Source organism: Arachis stenosperma, chromosome 3 (assembly GCF_014773155.1).
Source record: "Arachis stenosperma cultivar V10309 chromosome 3, arast.V10309.gnm1.PFL2, whole genome shotgun sequence".
NCBI lineage: Eukaryota > Viridiplantae > Streptophyta > Magnoliopsida > Fabales > Fabaceae > Arachis > Arachis stenosperma.
The window spans coordinates 154,501,351-154,523,406 of NC_080379.1; the positions used below are offsets into that span (position 1 = coordinate 154,501,351).

Consider the following 22,056-nt stretch of genomic DNA (forward strand, 5'->3'; position numbering starts at 1 on the left):
TGATGGGCATACCTTTGTATTCAGTTCGAGAGATATACATCGTGTGATGCAATTACTTCCTTGTTCAATTGTAATTTGTTTTGATTTTTATTTTTTATCAGGGGCATCAATTGTAACTTTGACTATTTAACCAAGTGAACTATAAATGAAGTGTTTTCAAAACATTGCGCGAAATCCATGTTCATGGAATGGCGTAATTTATAATTCGGTTTTCAAAAATTCTTTCTTGTAATAAGACCAAAGAGTAACAAAAGCAAAAGCAAAGATTCTAAACCTCTAATAGAAGAAAACGACAAATGCAAATTAAAGAATGCTTGGGCAATATTCTACCATAAACACGTACGATAAGAATCTCCACGCTAATCCTATAAATAGCATTGTAGGCAATAAAATACAAGCTATACATAAATTAAGTGCCGGGCTGCCCAGTTCAATAGGAGGTAATCAAAGCACTACTACATATAAATGTATTATTTATAATTATTCTTGTCCGGTATAAGTCAACAAATATTATTGCAAGGTGTGATATAACCTCAAAAGTATCAAACCCTATCTAATCCAAAAAATATATATGTCAGCTTAATGAATGAGACAAAATGATCACATAATATCTTTTTAAGATTATAATATCATTTACATGTTACGTTACACATTTTTACTCGAGTTGAATTGCTATGTTAAATAATCTTCATCATGCGTACAAATGAAATTATTCTTCCTCTTGTTTAATTTTAGGATAACCATATAAAAGGTTCTAATGTTTAGCTTATCTCTGTTTCTATGTGTGTGTATTTTCATGAAAAAATGAAGAAGATAATGGACGAAGTAAGCTTGATTTAGAAGTAGATAATCAAATAAATTAAGGATGGAACAGGCTGTGGGAATATTGTGGGATGCTGGTAACCGTTTGTACAGTTGCATCAAAGTGCACGCTGATTACATTGTGAAGCAAGAGGAGAACCTAACCAAATTAAAAGAAAAGATGGAACATCTTGATAACATTTGCAGAGATGTGGTGATAAGAATTGAGAACGATGAGATCCACGGAGAGAGGCGTAGAAGACATGAAGTCAATGGTTGGCTCCAACAAGTTCGGAATCTCCAACAGGTATCTCTACTAACTGATGACCAATTTTTCACTTATTCATACACTTACATGAAGTCCATTCTTTCAATACTAGAAGAGAAAATTTTGCTAGCAAATGAAATTATATGCTATAATCTTTGAGAATTTATGCCATACGATTAATAGAGTACAAAACATAAGATAGATGTTAGTAATCTATTACTATTAAACTAAAAAAACAAGAGCTTTGCAACACAAAAGAATAATAATAGAAAAAGGATAAAATTCAACAAAATCTCCCAACATAAAAAATAATAACGGAGAATACGTCCCAATCACATAAATTCTTGAACTTAGTAAATATTAATGACAATTGTAAATCAAACACACACACTAAAATCAAGGGGAGAGGGATTGTGCAAAGATGAAAAGGGGAAGCTTTACCTAGTTTTATTATACATTTTATTTTGTTGGTCAAATATTTCAATAATTTTCTTTTGTAGCTAGGCTTACTCTTATTTAAAACAAATTTGAAATAGGTACAAAGTTATAACTGAAAAACTTTAAGTCATAGGCAAATGAAACAAAGAATAAATATTAAAAAATTAATACCAATCGTATAATTACAGGAAATGGAGGAAACTAAAGATCTTCCAGAACCCAACAAAAAATGTCTAATCTGTTGTGGACAAAGTAATTGTGTGTCAAGATATAAGTTTGGAAAAAGAGTTCATAAGATGATCTTCAAAGTTAACGAAGTTTTGAGTAAAGGAGAAGGTTACACACACAGTGTTGATATCACTCACCACCTATCATTGAAGCCGATATATGAAATTCCTCACATAGAGACCGTGGGTGTGGATTCGATGGTAGACAGAGTGTGGAACAGCCTTCAAGATGAAAATGTGGGCATCATTGGAATATATGGCATGGGTGGGGTGGGAAAAACCACTCTCATGAAGAGAATTCACAATGAGTTTGGAAACCGCAATCACGAGTTTGATCTTGTGTTGTGGATTACCATTGCTAAAGATTGTGATAATGCCAAAGTGATGAATGATATTCGAAACAGGTTAGGGGTGAAGGACGATTCTTGGAACAGAAGTAGCGAGCATGAGAAGGTGGGCAAAATCTACCAAGTCCTAAGGCAGAGGAGGTTTGTGTTGATGTTGGATGATCTATGGGGGAAGTTGGAGCTTCAAGAGGTAGGAGTACCGAATCCGAAGAAGGCCGGTTGTAGATCAAAAGTAGTGTTTACGACAAGGGAAGAGGATGTGTGTGATAAGATGCAAGCAGATAAGAAGTTCAAAATGGAAGTTTTGAGTGAAGAGGATTCATTTGCCTTGTTCTGCAAGAAAGTAGGTGAAGGAACAATAAAGAGCAATGTGGAAATTCCAAGGCAGGCAAAGAAGATGGCTAAAGAGTGTAAAGGGTTGCCACTAGCACTTGTCATTGTGGGGAGTGCCATGTCTGGAGTCAGGAGTATTGATTCTTGGAGGCAAGCCAAACATGAGTTGAGGAGGAACCCATGGATTGCTTCCGATTTGGAGAAGAATGTGTTCGGTGTTCTCAAGTTTAGCTACGACAGGCTGCCAGATGAAGCGCACAAGAACTGCTTCCTGTATTGCGCCGTGTATCCAGAAGACTACGAGATCAAAGTTGAAGATGTCATTGATAGATGGATCGGAGAAGGGTTTCTTGGGAGGAGGAGTAAGAAGAGCATATATGATATGCGTGAGGAAGGCCATTCTATTATTGAAAAATTAAAGCTTTGTTGTTTGGTTGAGGATGTTATGGCTGATATCTTCCAGTGGTGGCCTAGGATCAAGATGCATGATGTGATGCGAGATATGGCTCTGTGGATAGCATGCGATCAAGATGACAAAGTGGTGGTGGAGGAGCACGCTTTCCATCTACATTCCCAAAAGATGGAACTTGTTGAGAAGATTTCCATTATAAGAGCCTCCGGATTGCGCCAGTTACCGCCTTGTCCCAATCTAGTAACCCTGTGTTTGCAAAATCTTGAGGACGATGTTGATTTCTCAAATCTACAAATCATGTCAAAATTGAAGGTGTTGGATTTATCAAACAATAGGCATATCAGACACCTTCCAAGTGAAATAGGCATGGTGATCAACTTGGAGTTTCTTAACCTGTCACTCTCAGAAGTATCCACACAGATTCAGTTGCCAATTGAATTGAAGAAGTTGGAGAAATTGAAGGTCCTCCTCATGAAAGATACTTTTACTTCATCAAACATTCTTGAGGTTTTGGAAAGCCTTAAACAGTTGCAGATTCTAAGAGTTGGGTATGGAGGGAGGGTGGGAGGAGGCATGTCTTTTAGTGAGGTAGATAATAATCAAGAAGCAATCTTGATAGACAAATTAGAAAGCTTGCCTCAATTGGAGGAACTTTGCATCAACTTAAAAACCATGAGAGGCATCCAAAAATTGCTTAGCTCCACCAAGTTGCAAGGTTGCTTGAGATATGTTTGGCTTAGTTTTATTGATGAGCCAATTGAGATTGCAACATTGTTGGCATCTTGGTCTAAAATGAAGCATTTGGAGCTTATAACTTTGCAATATTTGTACAACATCAAGGAAGTTCCATCCATCACTTACACGTGTCACCTCGAGGCGCTTCGTGATGTAGAGATCAACGGATGTGATTCAATAACTCACTTGACATGGCTGAAGCATGCTCAGTGCCTTGAGATTCTTCAAGTTAGAAATTGCAACTCAATTCAAGAGTTGGTGAAGGAAGACCAAGGCGAAACTGTGGACATGGATTTGTTTCCACATCTTAGATTTCTTAAACTATCTTTTCTGGTGAGACTCAAGAGAATATACAATGGAGTATTGCCTTTTCATTCATTGAAATTCATCATGGTTGTTGGATGCGATCATCTGCGGAAGCTGCCTCTGAATTTTCACTCTAAGGACACACTAATTCAAATAACTGGTGAAACAGAATGGTGGAACAATCTAGTGTGGGATGATCCAGCCATTAGAGACGCACTTGATTCCAGATTTAGGCCATTTATTCTTATTTGATATGATTTCATTATGCTATTGTAAATAAATATATAAATAAATGTTGTTGATTGAATTTTATAATATTATTACCTTTATGCTGTAATCATGTATTGAATTATTATTGTTATTGTTGTTGTTGTATAATCTCATATTCATGCTCCATTTCTCTCGAATAAAAATATAACTTTGTTTTTGGACGGTAATTCCTCGCTCTACTTTTGCATGTACCCCCCTTTGGGCCAAATTTGGGCTATTCCACTCCCATAAAATTGGACCAAGGCCATTCCCTAATTACGCGTCAGAGTTTGGGTTTTTATTATCTAACAATTGTTACCTGAAAAAACGATATTTAAACTACACTTCTGGCCCAATTATTCATAAGCAATGTGAACTTAAGTGGCCCATTTACTTTGTGAACCACGCTCGAAGTAGAAAAATTCTTCTTGACCAAAAAAAAAAAAAAGAAGTAGAAAAATTCTTGTTTATTTTATGGTGTAAATTAATTTCTTATTCTAATGTATTTATCTATAAGTTTTTATTTTCTCTTTATTCTTTTCTCTTTTTTAATTTATTCAAATGAATGGATGATTTTTTCATGGAGTACAAAAATTTATTTCATAGAAGATAAAATAATGCCTACTTCATATCTAAAGTTAATTGTGAATTAATTCCAACAATTAAAAAGAACATAAAATAAAGTTCATAATCATTCGGAAATAATTTGGAATCTTTTTTTTTTTAAATTTATTTAATGCATCCTATAATTTAGAAAGTAATAATAGAAACAAAATGATATTGAGTTATTTTATATCTTAATACAGTGAAAATAGAACTTTATTATCTCCTAAAAATAGTTAGATTCTTGCACATTGTTACCATTAATGATTTTCTTATTCATTGTGAACAAATTTGGTATGCAATATTCGATTTATTTCACTTACATAAGAAATTTATATCCGATTCATATGCATTATCTTCATATAAAGAAGTTAGTTGATATGGTTAGATGATTTAACATGTTTGATTAAATTGTTATCTAATAATCTCGACTAACAACTTCATATGAATATTTTTTTTTTTTGAAAGTAAATAGCTCAACACAATAGTAGTGGAGCACCAGAGTCACACAACTAAAAACAAACAGACCTAGCAAATATAACAACACAAATCCGTCCCCATGTCATCTCTGGCATAGCCATCAACAACTAAAGGGATCCCCATCGCTCCACTCGTTATGCTCTTCCATCCTCCTTGGTTCTTCTATCCAACTAAGAAAGTGTTCTTTTATCGATCTCGGGTAAGACCATCGTCGGCCAAAGGCTGAAATCCAAGCACTCCACACCTGCCATGCAAATAGATATCCTAGAAACAAGTGATGTACATCCTCCACCTCGTTGTTACAAAGAACACAAGTAACATCTTCCTGACTGATGATTCCAAACCGTCTCAACCTGTCCTTTGTATTCACTCTTCCTATCAGAACAAACCAGACAAACAGCTCCACTCTAGGCGGAACCAACCCCTTCCAGACAGTCTTGGTGAAGCTGTAACTAGTTACCTCCGCTGGGATCAGTTCCTCCTGCATCACCTGCACAAATGAGTTAGTTGTAAAAATACCTCGCCTATCATATTTTCACACCACTCTGTCCTCTCTATTATGAACTAATTTCACGGGTCTCAAAACCTCATGCAAAGCACTCAAGAGTTCCAACTCCCATTGGAAGAGCTCTCGCCTCCATTGGAAGTTCCAAATCCACTCAAACCCATCCCAAAAACCACAATCCCCTATAACAGATCCACACTAGTTTGAAACAGAGAAAAGCCTCAGGAATCGGTTCTTCAGAGATCCACCAAGCACCCATGCATCCTCCCAAAATCGTGTCCTACACCCGTCCCCAACCTCCATGGACAGGCCTGCGACCATCTTATCCCTTAAATGTTGGTTCCTGATGTGTAACTAGTAGATATCCTTCCATGGTCCTCCTCTAGTAGGCAAGTCTTGAGTCGATAAAGGCTCATTGGGGTTTAGATTATGACAAGAAACTATGACTTTTTTCCATAGTGGGCAATCTTCCTTCACAAATTGCCACCACCACTTAAACAACAGCGCTGTGTTGCGAACCATAGCATCCCTAACTCCCAGCCCACCTAACTTCCTCGGCGCCTGTACCACTTTCCACCTTACTAATGCCATGCCAGTCCTACCCTCTTCTGAGCTCCACAGGAATCTTCTCTACAGCGAAATCAATTTCTCAGCAACAGCTTTCGGCATCTTGAACAAGCTCAAATAATATACTGGCAGACTATTCAACACAGATTTGATAAGTACCAACTTCCCAGCTTTGTTTAGCACCTTAGCCTTCCACAAGCTGAGTTTCTCCTCCACCTTATCTATGATAGGCTTCCATGTCTTCACCAACCTCAGATTAGCTCCTAGGGATATTCCAAGGTATTTATTACAACCCAGCAAGTTACACATACGCTCGACCCATTGCTCTTTACAATTAATTGGAATCAGGCTAGACTTATCAAAATTGATACTCAGGCCTGACATCAACTCGAAGAATCGCAGAAGCCTCTTGTAATTCTTTATAGTCTCCTCTTCTGGTGGGCAAAAGAGGATAGTGTCATCAGCAAACTAAAGATGTGACAATGCTACACTATATCTACCAACCAGCAACGGTGATATACGACCATTCCTCACTGCCTCTCCAATCATTTGATACAGCACATCCACCACAAGTACAAACAAAAATGGAGATAGTGGGTCACCTTGTCTCAATCCTCTTTCCATGTTGAAAGGCTTAGATGGCGATCCATTTATCAGCACCGACATAGACGCAGTGGCTACACACTCCATCACCCATGCTCTCTATTTATGCCCAAATCCCATCTTCTGCAGCACAATGTTCACAAAGCTCCACTTAACCCTGTCATATGCCTTTTGGAAGTCAAGCTTGATTAAGGCAGCCTCTTTTTTCCTCAGTTTAAGCCAACTAACAGTTTTACATGCAATAAGCGCCCCATCATGGATTTTCCTTTCTTGTACAAATGTACTCTGAGTCTCTCCTACTAATGCTGGAATCACTGATCTCATCCTCCTAACTAGCACCTTCGAAATAACCTTATACACACACCCCACTGATGAGCGGATAATTTGTACGCTTTTTGGCATTGTTTTTAGTATGTTTTTAGTATGATCTAGTTAGTTTTTAGTATATTCTTATTAGTTTTTAGTTAAAATTTACTTTTCTGGACTTTACTATGAGTTTGTGTGTTTTTCTGTGATTTCAGGTATTTTCTGGCTGAAATTGAGGGACCTGAGCAAAAATCTGATCCAGAGACTCAAAAGGACTGCAGATGCTGTTGGATTCTGACCTCCCTGCACTCGAAGTGGATTTTCTAGAGCTACAGAAGCTCAATTGGCGCGCTCTCAACGGCGTTGGAAATTAGACATCCTGGGCTTTCCAGCAATATATGATAGTCCATACTTTGCCCAAGATTTGATGGCCCAAACCGGCGTTCAAAGTCACCTACAGAAATTCCAGCGTTAAACGCCGGAACTGGCACCTAAATGGGAGTTAAACGCCCAAACTGGCATAAAAGCTGGCGTTTAACTCCAAGAAGAGTCTCTACACGAAAATGCTTCATTGCTCAGCCCAAGCACACACCAAGTGGGCCCGGAAGTGGATTTTTATGTCATTTACTCATCTCTGTACACCTTAGGCTACTAGTTTTCTATAAGTAGGACCTTTTACTATTGTATTTACATCTTGGTAGCTATCTTTGAGTTTCATGCTATCTTAGATCATTTGGGAGCCTTTTGATCATGTTTTTATGATTGAACCCTCTTTGGGAGGCTGGCCATTCGGCCATGCCTAGACCTTGTTCTTATGTATTTTCAACGGTGGAGTTTCTACACACCATAGATTAAGGTGTGGAGCTCTGCTGTACCTCGAGTATTAATGCAATTACTATTATTCTTCTATTCAATTCCGCTTGTTCTTGTTCCAAGATATCACTTGTTCTTCAACTTGATGAATGTGATGATCCGTGACACTCATTATCATTCTCACTCATGAACAAGGTGACTGACAACCACTCTTGTTCTACAAGCAATCAAGGCTTTAGTGTTTATCTCTTGGATTCCTGATACACGATGCATGGTTGATCGCCTGACAACCGAGTGCTCGCCTGACAAACGAGCCAGCCATTCCGTGAGATCAGAGTCTTCGTGGTATAGGCGAGAACTGATGGCGGCATTCAAGAGAATCCGGAAGGTCTAACCTTGTCTGTGGTATTCTGAGTAGGATTCAATGATTGAATGACTGTGACGTGCTTCAAACTCCTAGCAGGCGGGGCGTTAGTGACAGACGCAAAAGGATCGATGGATTTTATTCCGGCCTGACCGAGAACCGACAGCTGATTAGCCATATGCTGTGACAGAGCATAGGAACATTTTCACTGAGAGGATGGGAGGTAGCCACTGACAACGGTGAAACCCTACATGAGCTTGCCATGGAAAGGAGTAAGAAGGATTGGATGAAGACAGTAGGAAAGCAGAGAGACGGAAGAGAAGGCATCTTCATACGCTTGTCTGAAGCTCTCACCAATGATACACATAAGTACCTCTATCTTTATCTTTATGCTTTATTCGTTTATCACTATACCTATTTGAGTCTGCCTGACTGAGATTTACAAGGTGACCATAGCTTGCTTCATACCAACAATCTCCGTGGGATCGACCCTTACTCGCGTAAGGTTTATTACTTGGACGACCCAGTGCACTTGCTGGTTAGTTGTGCGAAGTTGTGTTTATGCCATGGTATTGAGCACCAAGTTTTTGGATTCATTACCAGGGATTATTTGAGCTGTGAAAAGTATTGATCACAATTTCGTGCACCACCCACCATACTGATAGGTCGCAAGTCTTTAATCTCCTTCGCACCTATGAATTTAGGTGCCAGCGCCACCCAAGTGATATTGGCATCTGTCGGTAACCTGGCCGTCTGGAAAAACCCCATCACTGCAACTGTGAATTCAGAATCAATCTCATCCCAACATCGCTTGATGAAGTTCATGTTGTATCCGTCACACCCTGGCGCCTTGGAGGACTCACAGTCCCACACGGCCTCTCTGATCTCCTCTGCCGACGGCATCACTTCTAGAGCCATAGCATCCTCCTCACTTATTTGAACCACCAGACCATCTCTGAAACCCATAATAGGAGAGTCTTCTTGATGATATAAGTCCTTATAAAACTCTCTGATAGCAACCTTTATTTTAGCCTGATTCCGAACCAACTTGCCGTTGATAACCAGAGTATTAATCCTATTGTTCCGCCTTCTTGCTGAAGCTATATTGTGGAAGTATCTTGTATTTTTGTCCATATCATTCACGTGCCAAGACTGCGACAGCTGCTTCCAATGTACTTCTTTCCTCACATACCATCGCTCATAGCACTTAACCAACTCCTTTCTTCTAGCCTCCAATGTTCCATCATATACTCCATTGCTGACCATATCATCAATCCTCTTGATCTCTTCCTCAAACTTTATAATCTTCTTATCCATGTCACCAAAATTTGCCTTATGCCATCTTCTCAGTGGTTCTGTTAGCGCCTTCAATTTATCTGTGAATTGTAGCTCTTCCAACCCTCTCCATTCCTCCTTCACCATCCTGCAAAATCTCTCATGCGTAAACCATGAATCAAGGCTCCGGAACGGCCTGGGACCTCCTCTCAACTTCCTACCCTCCACTATTAGTGGGCAATGATCTAACAAACCCCTTGGTCCACCTCTTAAATGTGCCTCTAGGAACTTGAAGAACTGAAGATTGATGGTTTAGAATTTATGATAAATTCTCGTTGCAAGTATAGTTTCTAAACCAAGCAATCAACCTTTCTTACAAAAATTTTGGTTGTCACAATTAACAAACCCATTTGGAATTGATAACCGAAGTATTTAAACCTCGGGTCGTCTTCTTAAGGAATTGCATGGAAGTATGATTTATTATTGGTTATGTAAAAACATATATTTTGGGATTTTGAAAAGGGTTTTGAACAGGAGAAAGAGATTATAGAAATTTATAAATTAATAACTAAAAACTCTTGGCAAGGTATGAAAACTGAAAGTCTCATCCTAGTTATCCTTATCAATGGTGATGATAACTATATTTTTGCTACCACTAAGTCAACCTCTAACTATGAAGGTCAGTTAAGTGGACAAATTAATTTAATACCTAAAGTCCTAGTCAACTCCTTAAGGAAAGACTAGAGTTATAGGAATCTAAATCAATCAGCAAGAACAATAATTATCAATCACAATGAGTTTGACAACTCAAGAGTTACCAATTAATCAACCAAAGCCAATAGTAAATAATCTAAATTAAAAATAGAGAAAAGCAATCATGAGTCTGAAATACCTCAATGTATATTAATTAATAAAATCATAACATGAATGTCATTAAACAAATAAAAGAGAAAAATAAAAAGAACATTGAACTTGAGATGAAGAAGAAATATTCCTAAATTCTAAAAATCCTAATCCTAAATCCTAAGAGAGAGGAGAGAACCTCTCTCTCTAAAAACTACATCTAAAATTATGAAAAGTGAATTATGATCTGATCTGAGGTGTCCCCTTCATTCCTCCACTTTGCAGCCTTTAATCTGGTTTTCTTGGCTTGAAACTGGGCCGGAAATAGCCCAGGATTCGCTGGTTGCAAAATCTGCCACGCTGATTTTAGTCACTGCGATGCGTCCACATGGAGCATGTATTTGCGTCACCTAGCTGTACGGCCACTATGGCAAATTAAATATCAAATCGAAGCCTCGGACGTTAGCTTTCCAAAGCAACTAAAACCGCATCATTTGGACCTCTGTAGCTCAAGTTATGACCGTTTTAGTGCGAGAGGGTCAGGCTGACAGCTTTGCAGTTCCTTCAACTTCTTGTATTCCTTCCACTTTTGCATGCTTCCTTTCCATCCTCTAAGCCATTTCTGCCCTGTAATCTCTGAAAACACTTAACACACATATCACGGCATCGAATGGTAATAAGAGAGGATTAAACATACCAAAATTAAGACCAAAGAAGCATGTTTTCAGTCATAGCACAAATTCTGGGAAGGGAATGTAAAGCATGCAAATCATATGAATAAGTGGGTAAAGAGTTGATAAAAACCACTCAATTGAGCACAAGATAAACCATAAAATAGTGGTTTATCAACCTCCCCACACTTAAACATTAGCATATCCTTATGCTAAGCTCAAGAGAAGCTATAAAGGAGTGAAGAGGAATGATAGAGAGTATGCAATGCAACCTATCTATGTGAATGCAACTACATGCAAAATGTTGCTACCTACTTGGTTAAAAGTAAACAAGCTCTCTAAGACAAATACAAACAAAATTCCACTAATTCAAATCATATAATAAAAAGCAAGTAAACTCGTAAGAAGATAGCTCATGAAAGCAGGGAATATAGAATCAAGCATTGAACCCTCACTGGTAGTGTATATCATTATAATCTCTCAAGTGTTTAGGGTTAATCACTCTATTCTTCTCTAATCATGCTTTCTAAACTTTGTTCTTCATCTAACCAATCAACAAATATTTAGTATACTAATGCAAACATCATGAGGTCTTTTCAATGTTGTAATGGGGCCAAGGCAAGGGTGAGGATATATATATGGCTAAGTGAACTATAAATTGAATCTTTGAGTAACCTGGGCTATCACCTAACTTACATACATTCTATATAACTTCTAAAATCTAGCTATCCATCATTCCCACTTTTGTATCACATACTCATGTATCAACTATTCTTTTAATTTGTGTCACATATGCATTGATCTTTTATTAACTTAACATTGGGGTAATTTTGTCCCCTTATTTATTTATTTATATTATATATTTTTTTTTCTTTTTCTCTCTCTTTTTTTTATAGAGACATAAAAACTAAAATAACACATCAATGCATATGGAATTTTTAATTTTCTGTTTTACATGAGTAGATACCCAAATTTCCTAATATTCAGAATTAGAAACATGATACATTCCCTTATTAACCCATGTTCCCATAGTTTCTCCACACTTAGTTGATGCACAACCTCTATCTTAAACTAACCAAAGATTTAATTGGGATATTTAATTTGTTTTTTTGCTTAAGACTAGTGATATGGTTATAGAACAGAAGGGGATTAAAAAGCTCAAATTGGCTAACAAGGGTGACATAAAAGGGAAGGCTTATTTGGGATAAGTGAGCAAAAAAAGTAATGGCCTTGACGTTGGAATTTTTGCCAGTATAGAATTTCATAAAAACAGTCGCGTTGTAGATATAGTCTCTAAACCGACAGAAATCCCTTCGTACAAACGTTTTGGTTGTCACAAGTAACAAACCCCTTTAAAAACTGTTAACCGAGTATTTAAACCTCGGGTCGTCTTCTCAAGGAATTGCAGGGAGGTATGTTCTTATTATTGGCTATGAAAAAGGTAAAATTGGGGTTTTGGAAGTAAGAGGGCAGTATGTTGCACAAAAAATAATAAGAAAAATAAATAAATAACTATAAAATAAACTCTTGGCAAGGCATGGAAACTGGAGGTCCTATCCTGGTTATCCTTATCAATTGTAATGAGAATTGGATTTTTCTCCCACTTTGTTAACCTCTAACTATGAAGGTAAGTTAAGTGGATGAATTAATTCCAATTTTCAATCAGCAATGAGTTTGATAAATCAAGAGTTACCAATTATTTAACCAAGGCCAAAAGGGGAAAAACTAAATCTACTAGAATAACAATATCCTCAGATTGGAAATAATAAAAAGGAACAATCATAAACTGAAATGCTTCAAATATCATTAAATAAAATATTCAAATCTTAACATGGAAAAGTTCATAAATTAAATTGGGATAAATAAAAATAAAGAACCTGGTATTGAGGGTCACTCCTAAAACTAAGAGAAGTCCTAAATCCTAAGAGAGAGAGAGAGGAGAGAACCTCTCTCCAAAATCTAAATCATGGAAAGTGAATTATGAGTGCTTGATAATGAATGGATGCATTTCCCCACTTTATAACCTCTAATCTGTGTTCTCTGGGCCGAAAACTGGGTTAGAAACAGCCCAAAAGTCACTTCCAATGCTTTCTGGTCCGTACAGGTCGCGGAAAAGTGACGCGGCCGCATGGCTCACGCGGCCGCGCGGGTTGCGTTCCTGCCAGGTCACGTGTCCGCGTGACTCACGCGTTCGCGTCGCCTGGCATCGCGGCAGCTATGACAAATTATATATCAAATCGAAGCCTCGGACGTTAGCTTTCCAACGCAACTGAAACCGCGTCATTTGGACCTCTATAGCTAAAGTTATAGCCGTTTGAGTGCGAAGAGGTCAGGCTGGACAGCTTAGCAGTTTCTCCAACTTCCTGTATTCCTTCCACTTTTTCATGCTTCCTTTCCATCCTCCAAGCCATTCCTGCCCTATAATATCTGAAAACACTTATCACACATATCAAGGCATCTAATGGTAATAAGAGAGGATTAATAATAAGCAAATATAGGATCAAAGAAGCATGTTTTCAATCATAGCACAAAATCGGGAAGGAAAATGTAAAACATGCGAATTGTATGAATAAGTGAGTAAAGAGTTGATAAAATCCACTCAATTAAGCACAAGATGAACCATAAATAGTGGTTTATCAACCTCCCCACACTTAAACAATAGCATGTCCTCATGCTAAACTCAAGAGAAACTATAAAGATGAAAAGGAATGGTAGGATGTATGAAATGCAACCTATCTAGATGAATGCAACTACATGCAAAAAATGTTTCTACCTACTTGGTTAAAAATAAATAAGTTCTCCAAGACAAACATAAATCAGATTTCACTAATTCAAATCATATAAAATAAAGACAAGTAAACTTGTAAGAAGATAGCTCATGAAAGCAAGGAACATAGAATTAAGCACTGAACCCTCACTGGTAGTGTATATCACTCTAATCTCTCAAGTGTCTAGGGTCAATCTCTCTACTCTTCTCTAATCATGCTTTCTAAACTTTTGTTCCTCATCTAATCAATCAACAAATATTTAGCATACCAATGCAAACATCATGAGGTCTTTTCAGGGTTGTAATGGGGCTGAGGTAAAGGTAAGGGTATATATAAGGCTAAGTGAGCTAATTAAGTGAATCCTTGATTAGTCTAAGATCTCACCTAACATACACACTTTGTAAAGCAAAGCTTCTTTACCTATTCTCCCATATTTTTCCCACTTTTGATGTTACATGCTCATGTATTAGTTTTAATTTTGTCCCATGTGCATTGCTTTATTTTGCATTTGGGGAATTCTTTTGTATCCCCTTTATTCAAATACTGAATTATTTTTTTTAATGCACATGGTAATTCAATTATTTTGATTTCACATGAGCATGCTTCCCAAAATTTTTATTTTGAATTATTTCATTCTTTTTAGCTTCCTACCCTTTGTTTTTATCATCCATGTTCCCAATAGGTTTCCCACATTTAAACAATTACACAATTTCTATCTTAAGTTAACCAAGGATTCAACTTGGAATTTTAAATTTGTTTTTCTGCTTAAGGCTAGTGTTGTGGTTTATAGAATAAGAGGGAATTAAAGGCTCAAGGGGGCTGACAAGAGTGATGTAAAAGGTAGGCTAATTTTGGGATAAGTGAGCTAGAATCAAACAATGGCCTCAATCATATGCAAGCATGTAAATATATTAAGTATTGGACATATAGAATGGAACAAAGCTAAGATTACAATTATAGAGAAGAAAACACACAAGAATAAAAATTTATGGTTTAATAATGTAACCATATAAATAAGCTCAAAATCTCACAAGTTGTGTGTTCTTTGGCTCAAAAACCATATTCCAAATACAACTTCAAAACAAGTTTAACACAAAATTTTCAATTTAAATTAGTGAAATACTATAAAAAGTTTCTTGCAAAAGAAATTATTACTTTAACCAAGTGGTAAAATATGCAAAAATCAAACAAATATGCAAATGCAACAATGAACAATCAAATAAAATAAAATATTAGTGTTGAAATAGGAAATAACTAACCCATGGAGATCGGTATCGACCTCCCCACACTTAAAGATTGCACCGTCCTCGGTGCTTGCTGAGATATGCAGGTGGACGGGTGGTTCCAACTGATACTTTTCTTCAAGGATTGTGCAGATGGACTTGTTTGTCTCCCCTTTTAAAAGTTCCTCCCTTTTCCCGTCTTCGGTGGCCAGCCTGGAAGAAGTGAAAAAGAAGAACGGTAACACAGAGATAAGGATAAGAACGTAAATAAAATATGGGTGTTAATGCCAAATAATAAAGGTCTCAATTACATGGTAGCTGCAACATGCAAGTGAGAAAACAACAGAAGCACATGGCATACTAGTGGTGCAAAATTTTGCAACAATTAGGGAGAGTGTGGGTAAGGAGAGGTAATGTAAATTCATGTCAATGAAAAATTAATACAGGTATAAAAGATATGCATTGATTTACATAATATTACCTAACCAGAATAAAACAAGTCACTAAGCACCCAAAATAATTCAAGAGAAGATGCAACAGCTAAATAAAAAAATTTTTTACACCAAAGAAAAAAATAATGAAATTAGAAAAGAAAAGAAAAATATGCACTAAATTAAAATGCAATGAACGAAATATGCAAATAAATTAAGTAAAATAAAATGAAAGATAAAAAGAATGAGAAGAGAAAGTAGGGAAGAAGAAGTAAATAAGAGAGGAGGAAGATAGAATAAGAAAAGATAGAAAAAATTAGGATTAGAGAAGAAAAGATAAGAAAATTGGCACTGATCGGGATAGGTTGTGCGACGCTGGTGACGCGGTCGCGTGGGTGACGCGGCCGCGTGGGGCGCAATAAGTTTAGGCGACGCAGACACGTGGGGCACACGAACGCGTAGCCTGATTTGTGCGATTGGCGCGAGTGCAGCCTCGCGTTCGCGCAACTCTCTGTTCGAAATTCTTTTTGCCAATTTTTATGGTGACACGGTCGCGTGGTTGACGCGATCGCATGGGTGGCCAAGATTGGAGGATGACGCGGACGCGTGGGGCACGTGTTCGCGTGATAAGGCTTGTGCGTCTAGCGCTAGTCCAGCCTTACTCCAGCACAACTTTCGGCCATGCACCCCTTTTACGTCGATTACCAAGTCACGCGGTCGCGTGGGTGACGCGGACGCGTGGGAGGCGTGGTTCCCATGTGACACGGACGCGTCAGCGACGCGGTCGCGTGGGTCAAATTGTGCCAAAGGCACGCCTCCAGCCACGCTTTCGCATGACTCTCTGTTCACTTTTCTTTTCTCCTAATGCACTTGCGACACGGACGCGTCAGTGACGCTGCCGCGTCGCGTGTGTTTTTTTTATTATGCATGAAAAATGCAAAATGCAGTGATTAATATGAATGCTATGCATGATGCCAGGTTCAATAAAAATAAAATAAAAAGGAAATAAAAATAAAAACAAATAATATGAAATAAACTGAAAAAGAAGCGACCATACCATGGTGGGTTGTCTCCCACCTAGCACTTTTAGTTAAAGTCCTTAAATTGGACAGTGGAGGAGCTTCATGTTATGGCGGCTTATGTTTAAACTCGTCCAAAAATCTCCACCAGTGCTTGGAATGCCAATAGCCTCCGGGGTCCCAAACTAGGCATGTAAAGCTTCTGAGCAGCTTCAAACAGATTGTTAGGCTCCCGGGGTCCCAAACTAGGTATGTAAAGCTTCTGAGCAGCTTCAAACAGATTGTTAGGCTCCCGGGGTGACAAATGTCAGAATAAACTCCAGGATTCCAAGCCTTGCTTTTAAATCCGCCTCCGTCTTGATCTATATGTTTCCATCCGGGCGGTTTAAAAGGTAGAATCTCACCATGGTGACCAAACATTCTCCGTGATCCATGCAATTGAGCATGATACCAATCCATATACTTCGAGTTGAAGCGTGGAACCTTATTGAACCTTGTGCACCGGCTTTGAGTATGAGCCATTTCCCTTTTACTCTTAAAGCCGCAGAGAGCTCTAAGCTGGCCATCTGTTTCAAGCAAACCATATTCAAGTGGAATATTGAATATAAAAGACAAGGATTTTACCCACTTGTAGTTTGTGGTGGGCAGTAACGGCCTTGGGACAGGTGTTTCCAGTGGTTCTGTAAGTTCTACTCCCTTATAATCTTCTGTGAATTCTTCCACTTCAACCATCTCTTGATCAGAGTCTTCAATTTCTCCCTCATCATCGCTCAAGTCATATATTGGAGTTGAGAAAAATCTACCTTAGCATCATCTTCATATTCACTCGGGGAAGATTCTTCTGTCTCAGAGAAATCACTTGCGGATGCAAGGTCGTCACTAAGAGAATAAGTCTCGTGATCATCATCATCAAGGAAACCTGTGTCCTGGGTTATTCCGTTCAGTTCTTCATAAGATATTTGCATTGGAGGCGGTGCAAAATCCTCCTCAGCGTCAATTGTAACATCCTTGACGGAGTTCTCCACAACAACCGACTCTTCTTCTTCTGCAATGACAACTTTCTCTGCTTGTTCTAGTACGAAGTTATGCTCTGTGCTATTCACTAGAGCTTCCAGCGACTGCTTTGTACTGCGTTCTTCATTGGATTCTCTACATAAAGCCATGAGGGTCTGTTGAGGGGCTGAGTGTCTGGAAGATAATTGTTTTAACTTCTCCACCATTGCTTGCTCCAATTGATGAAGGAGTGCAGTACATTGTTTCATTGATTCTTCGAGGCTAACCTGTGATTTTGACTTTGATGGATATGGGTAATGCGTATGGGGGAGTGGTGGTTCTTGGGAGTAATTGGATTGGTATTGGGGCGGATAAGGATCGTATGGTGGCGAATGGCGAAAAGAAGCTTTTGAGTATGGTGGTTCGAAGTCATGTTGAGAGGATGGTCTATAGGCACGGGGTGGGGCTTGTTGGTAGTTACAAGGTTGTCCACCATATCTTTCAGCTGGGTATGCATTGTAGAATGGTCGTTGTCCATGATATCTTGGAGGGTGTTGTTGCCTAAAGGGTTGATTAGATCCTCTTGACTCCATCCATCCTTGATTGGTCTGACCTTGATGCATATTCCTACTGTGGTTTCTATTTCCTTCAACAAAGTTAGAACTAAACTCAAAGCGATAGGGGTGAGAATCTATAGTAGCTATCAGAAATAAGGGAGAAAAAGAGAAAACAAATAAACAAGTAAAAGAAAGATATTTTTTTTTGAAAAATATTTACAATAACCAATAATAAGGCACACGTTTGCAATTCCCCGGCAACGGCGCCATTTTGACGTTGGGATTTTTGCCAGTATAGAATTTCATAAAAATAGTCGCGTTGTAGATATAGTCTCTAAACCGACAGAAATCCCTTCGTACAAACGTTTTGGTTGTCACAAGTAACAAACCCCTTTAAAAATTGTTAACCGAGTATTTAAACCTCGGGTCGTCTTCTCAAGTAATTGCAGGGAGGTATGTTCTTATTATTGGCTATGAAAAAGGTAAAATTGGGGTTTTAGAAGTAAGAGGGCAGTATGTTGCACAAAAAATAATAAGAAAAATAAATAAATAACTATAAAATAAACTCTTGGCAAGGTATGAGAACTGGATGTCCTATCCTGGTTATCCTTATCAATTGTAATGAGAATTGGATTTTTCTCCCACTTTGTTAACCTCTAACTATGAAGGTAAGTTAAGTGGATGAATTAATTCCAATTTTCAATCAGCAATGAGTTTGATAAATCAAGAGTTACCAATTATTTAACCAAGGCCAAAAGGGGAAAAACTAAATCTACTAGAATAACAATATCCTCAGATTGGGAATAATAAAAAGAAACAATCATAAACTGAAATGCTTCAAATATCATTAAATAAAATATTCAAATCTTAACATGGAAAAGTTCATAAATTAAATTGGGATAAATAAAAATAAAGAACTTGGGATTGAGGGTCACTCCTAAAACTAAGAGAAGTCCTAAATCCTAAGAGAGAGAGAGGAGAGAACCTCTCTCCAAACTAAATCTAAATCATGGAAAGTGAATTATGAGTGCTTGATAATGAATGGATGGATTCCCCCACTTTATAACCTCTAATCTGTGTTCTCTGGGCCGAAAACTGGGTCAGAAACAGCCCAGAAGTCACTTCCAGCGCTTTCTGGTCCGTACAGGTCGCGGAAAAGTGACGCGGCCGCATGGCTCACGCGGCCGCGCGGGTTGCTTTCCTGCCAGGTCACGCGTTCGCGTCGCCTGGCGTCGAGACAGCTATGGCGAATTATATATCAAATCGAAGCCCCGGATGTTAACTTTCCAACGCAACTGGAATCGCGTCATTTGGACCTCTGTAGCTAAAGTTATAGCCGTTTGAGTGCGAAGAGGTCAGGCTGGACAGCTTAGCAGTTTCTCCAACTTCCTGTATTCCTTCCACTTTTTCATGCTTCCTTTCCATCCTCCAAGCCATTCCTGCCCTATAATATCTGAAAACACTTAACACACATATTAAGGCATCTAATGGTAATAAGAGAGGATTAATAATAAGCAAATATAGGATCAAAGAAGCATGTTTTCAATCATAGCACAAAATCGGGAAGGAAAATGTAAAACATGCGAATTGTATGAATAAGTGAGTAAAGAATTGATAAAATTCACTCAATTAAGCACAAGATGAACCATAAAATAGTGGTTTATCAGGCCTCAATCATATGCAAGCATGTAAATACAATAAATATTGGACATATAGATTGGAACAAAATAAAGATTACAATCATAGAGAAGAAAACACACAAGAATAAAAATTTATGGTTAAATAATGTAACCATGTAAATAAGCTCAAAATCTCACAGATTGTGTGTTCTTTGGCTCAAAAACCATGTTCTAAATACAACTTCAAACAAATTTAACACATAGAAAATTTTAATTTTTTAAATTTAAATTAGTGAAATTTTTTAAAAATAGGGTCTTAAAAAGAAATCTATTACTTCAACCAAGTGGTGGTAAAATATGCACAAAATCTAACTATAATGCAATCAAACATGCAAATGCAAGAACTAACTACAAAGAAGTTTAAAAATTGGTGTTGAGTCAGAAAATAACTAACCCGCGGAAGTCGGTATCGACCTCCCCACACTTAAATATTACACCGTCCTCGGTGCATGCTGAGATGTGCAGGTGAATGGGGGTTGTGGTTCCTCAGCTGGTGCTCTTTTTGTTCCTTTCCTTGCCGGTGGTTTGGGAGTAGCTTTCTTTCTACCCTTCTTGGTGGCCATCCTGAAAAAGGGAGAAAGGAAAGGGACATGTAATTCAAATAGCTAGAACCGGGAGGAGGAAGATTTAAGTGATAATCAATACCAAGGTAAGGGATAATGTCTTAAATACATGGTCGCGACTACATGCAATTAGGACATCAATGGAAATATAGCAAGGCATATTAAATCAATTAGATGCAAGATGTGTAAAAGCATGCAGGCAAAGGCATGAGAAGCATAGGTCAAGCATCAATTGTTAAAATAAGCTGGATTAAAGAGCACTTGTATGATGACAATTGTGAATGATAATCTCAAATACAGGTGGATTACAAGTAGTGTGCGTTAAAAGAGGAATGAAAGTAATAAATCTAAATATATATGAGAGCCAAATTTAAAATATCAATTATCAAACCAATCCTTATAATATCCATAAGCTCAGTTATAATAAAGTAAAGTCCAAATAAAGCTCCAACACCAACATAAAAATGCATGAAAATAAAAAAGAAAGAAAGAAGAAAGAAGAAAGAAGGAAGAAGGAGGAAGGGGGAAGAAAGAAATAAGAAAGGAAAAGAAAAAGTAGGATTTGGGGAAGAAAAAGATAAGATATTTTGGCAGATTAAGATAAGTTGTGCGGCGCATTCGACGCGGACGCGTGGGTCACGCGTTCGCGCGGATAGCGCTTCTATGAAATGACGCGGACGCATCATCCACGCGGTCGCGTGGATCGATTTGTGCCATTAGCGCGAGGGCAGCCTCGCGGTCGCGCAACTCTCTGCTTGAAATTCATATTGCCAAATCTTTGGGTGACGCGGTCGCGTGGTTGACGCGATCGCATGGATGGCCTAAATTTGAAAACGGCGCGGACGCGTGGGGCACGCGTACGGGTGGCAGGGCTTGTGCTTCTAGCACGAGTCCAGCCCAATTCTAGCTCAACTTTCGGCCATACACCCTTTTTTATGTCGATTTTGAGGCACGCGTTCGCGTGGGTGACGCGGACGCGTGGTAGGCGTTTTTCCCACATGACGCGGATGCGTCATCGACGCGGTCGCGTGGACCAATTTGTGCCAAAGGCACGCCTCTAGCCGCGCTTTCGCGTGACTCTCTGTTCAATTTTGTTTTCTTCCCAACACACCTATGACGCAGATGCGTCGGTGACGCTGTCGCGTCACGTGCGAAATTTTTTTTTTATAATGCAGTGTATAGAATGCAATGCTAATATGAATGTTATACATGATTCCAGGTTCAATCAAAACTCAAAAACAGACTAAAATTAAAACTGAAAAAGGAACGATCATACCATGGTGGGTTGTCTCCCACCTAGCACTTTTAGTTAAAGTCCTTAAGTTGGACATTTGGTGAGCTCCTTGTCATGGCGGCTTGTGCTTGAACTCATCCTGAAACTTCCACCAATGCTTGGTCTTCCAATAAGCTCTATCCATACTAATTAAATTCCTCAAGCTTTGATGGAGTTCTTTACAAGCTTTGAGCTCCCAAAATTGATCCTCATATATTCCCGGATCCCAAATCTTGTTTCTACATCCGTCTTCAAGTTGATTATCATGATTCCATCCGGGTGGTTCAGCTTTAGAATTCTCACTGAAACATCCAAACAACTTCCTAGACGCATTCAATTGAGCTCTATACCAACCTTTACGTTTAAACTTAAAACTTCCAACCATAATGAACCTTGCAGGACAA

General features: G+C 38.4%; 2 protein-coding genes across 2 annotated transcripts; one reads left to right on the forward strand and one right to left on the reverse strand.

Moving 5' to 3' along the window:
* Nucleotides 1–865: 865 nt before the first annotated feature.
* LOC130966954 (probable disease resistance protein At5g63020) lies at nucleotides 866–4,119 on the forward strand. The gene is made up of 2 exons (XM_057891774.1): nucleotides 866–1,108; nucleotides 1,696–4,119. Exons 1-2 carry the CDS (start codon nucleotides 866–868, stop codon nucleotides 4,117–4,119), a joined length of 2,667 nt encoding a protein of 888 aa, XP_057747757.1.
* A 2,854-nt stretch (nucleotides 4,120–6,973) lies between these two features.
* Nucleotides 6,974–9,779, reverse strand: LOC130966955 (uncharacterized). Its single transcript, XM_057891775.1, has 2 exons — nucleotides 9,012–9,779; nucleotides 6,974–7,225 (listed from the first exon to the last, which is right to left on the reverse strand). The coding sequence occupies exons 1-2, from the start codon at nucleotides 9,777–9,779 to the stop codon at nucleotides 6,974–6,976; spliced, it is 1,020 nt and encodes a 339-aa protein (XP_057747758.1).
* Nucleotides 9,780–22,056: the final 12,277 nt, after the last annotated feature.

What these genes read in the sequence shown, in the direction of transcription:
- LOC130966955 (XM_057891775.1), bottom strand. Translation starts at nt 9,779, where the DNA reads ATGGTGAAGGAGGAATGGAGAGGGTTGGAAGAGCTACAATTCACAGAT. An exon ending in ACTTGCGACCTATCAGTATG is followed by an intron (nt 7,226 to 9,011) that starts GTGGGTGGTGCA and finishes TGTGTGTATAAG; the next exon opens with GTTATTTCGAAGGTGCTAGT.
- LOC130966954 (XM_057891774.1), top strand. Translation starts at nt 866, where the DNA reads ATGGAACAGGCTGTGGGAATATTGTGGGATGCTGGTAACCGTTTGTAC. An exon ending in AAGTTCGGAATCTCCAACAG is followed by an intron (nt 1,109 to 1,695) that starts GTATCTCTACTA and finishes GTATAATTACAG; the next exon opens with GAAATGGAGGAAACTAAAGA.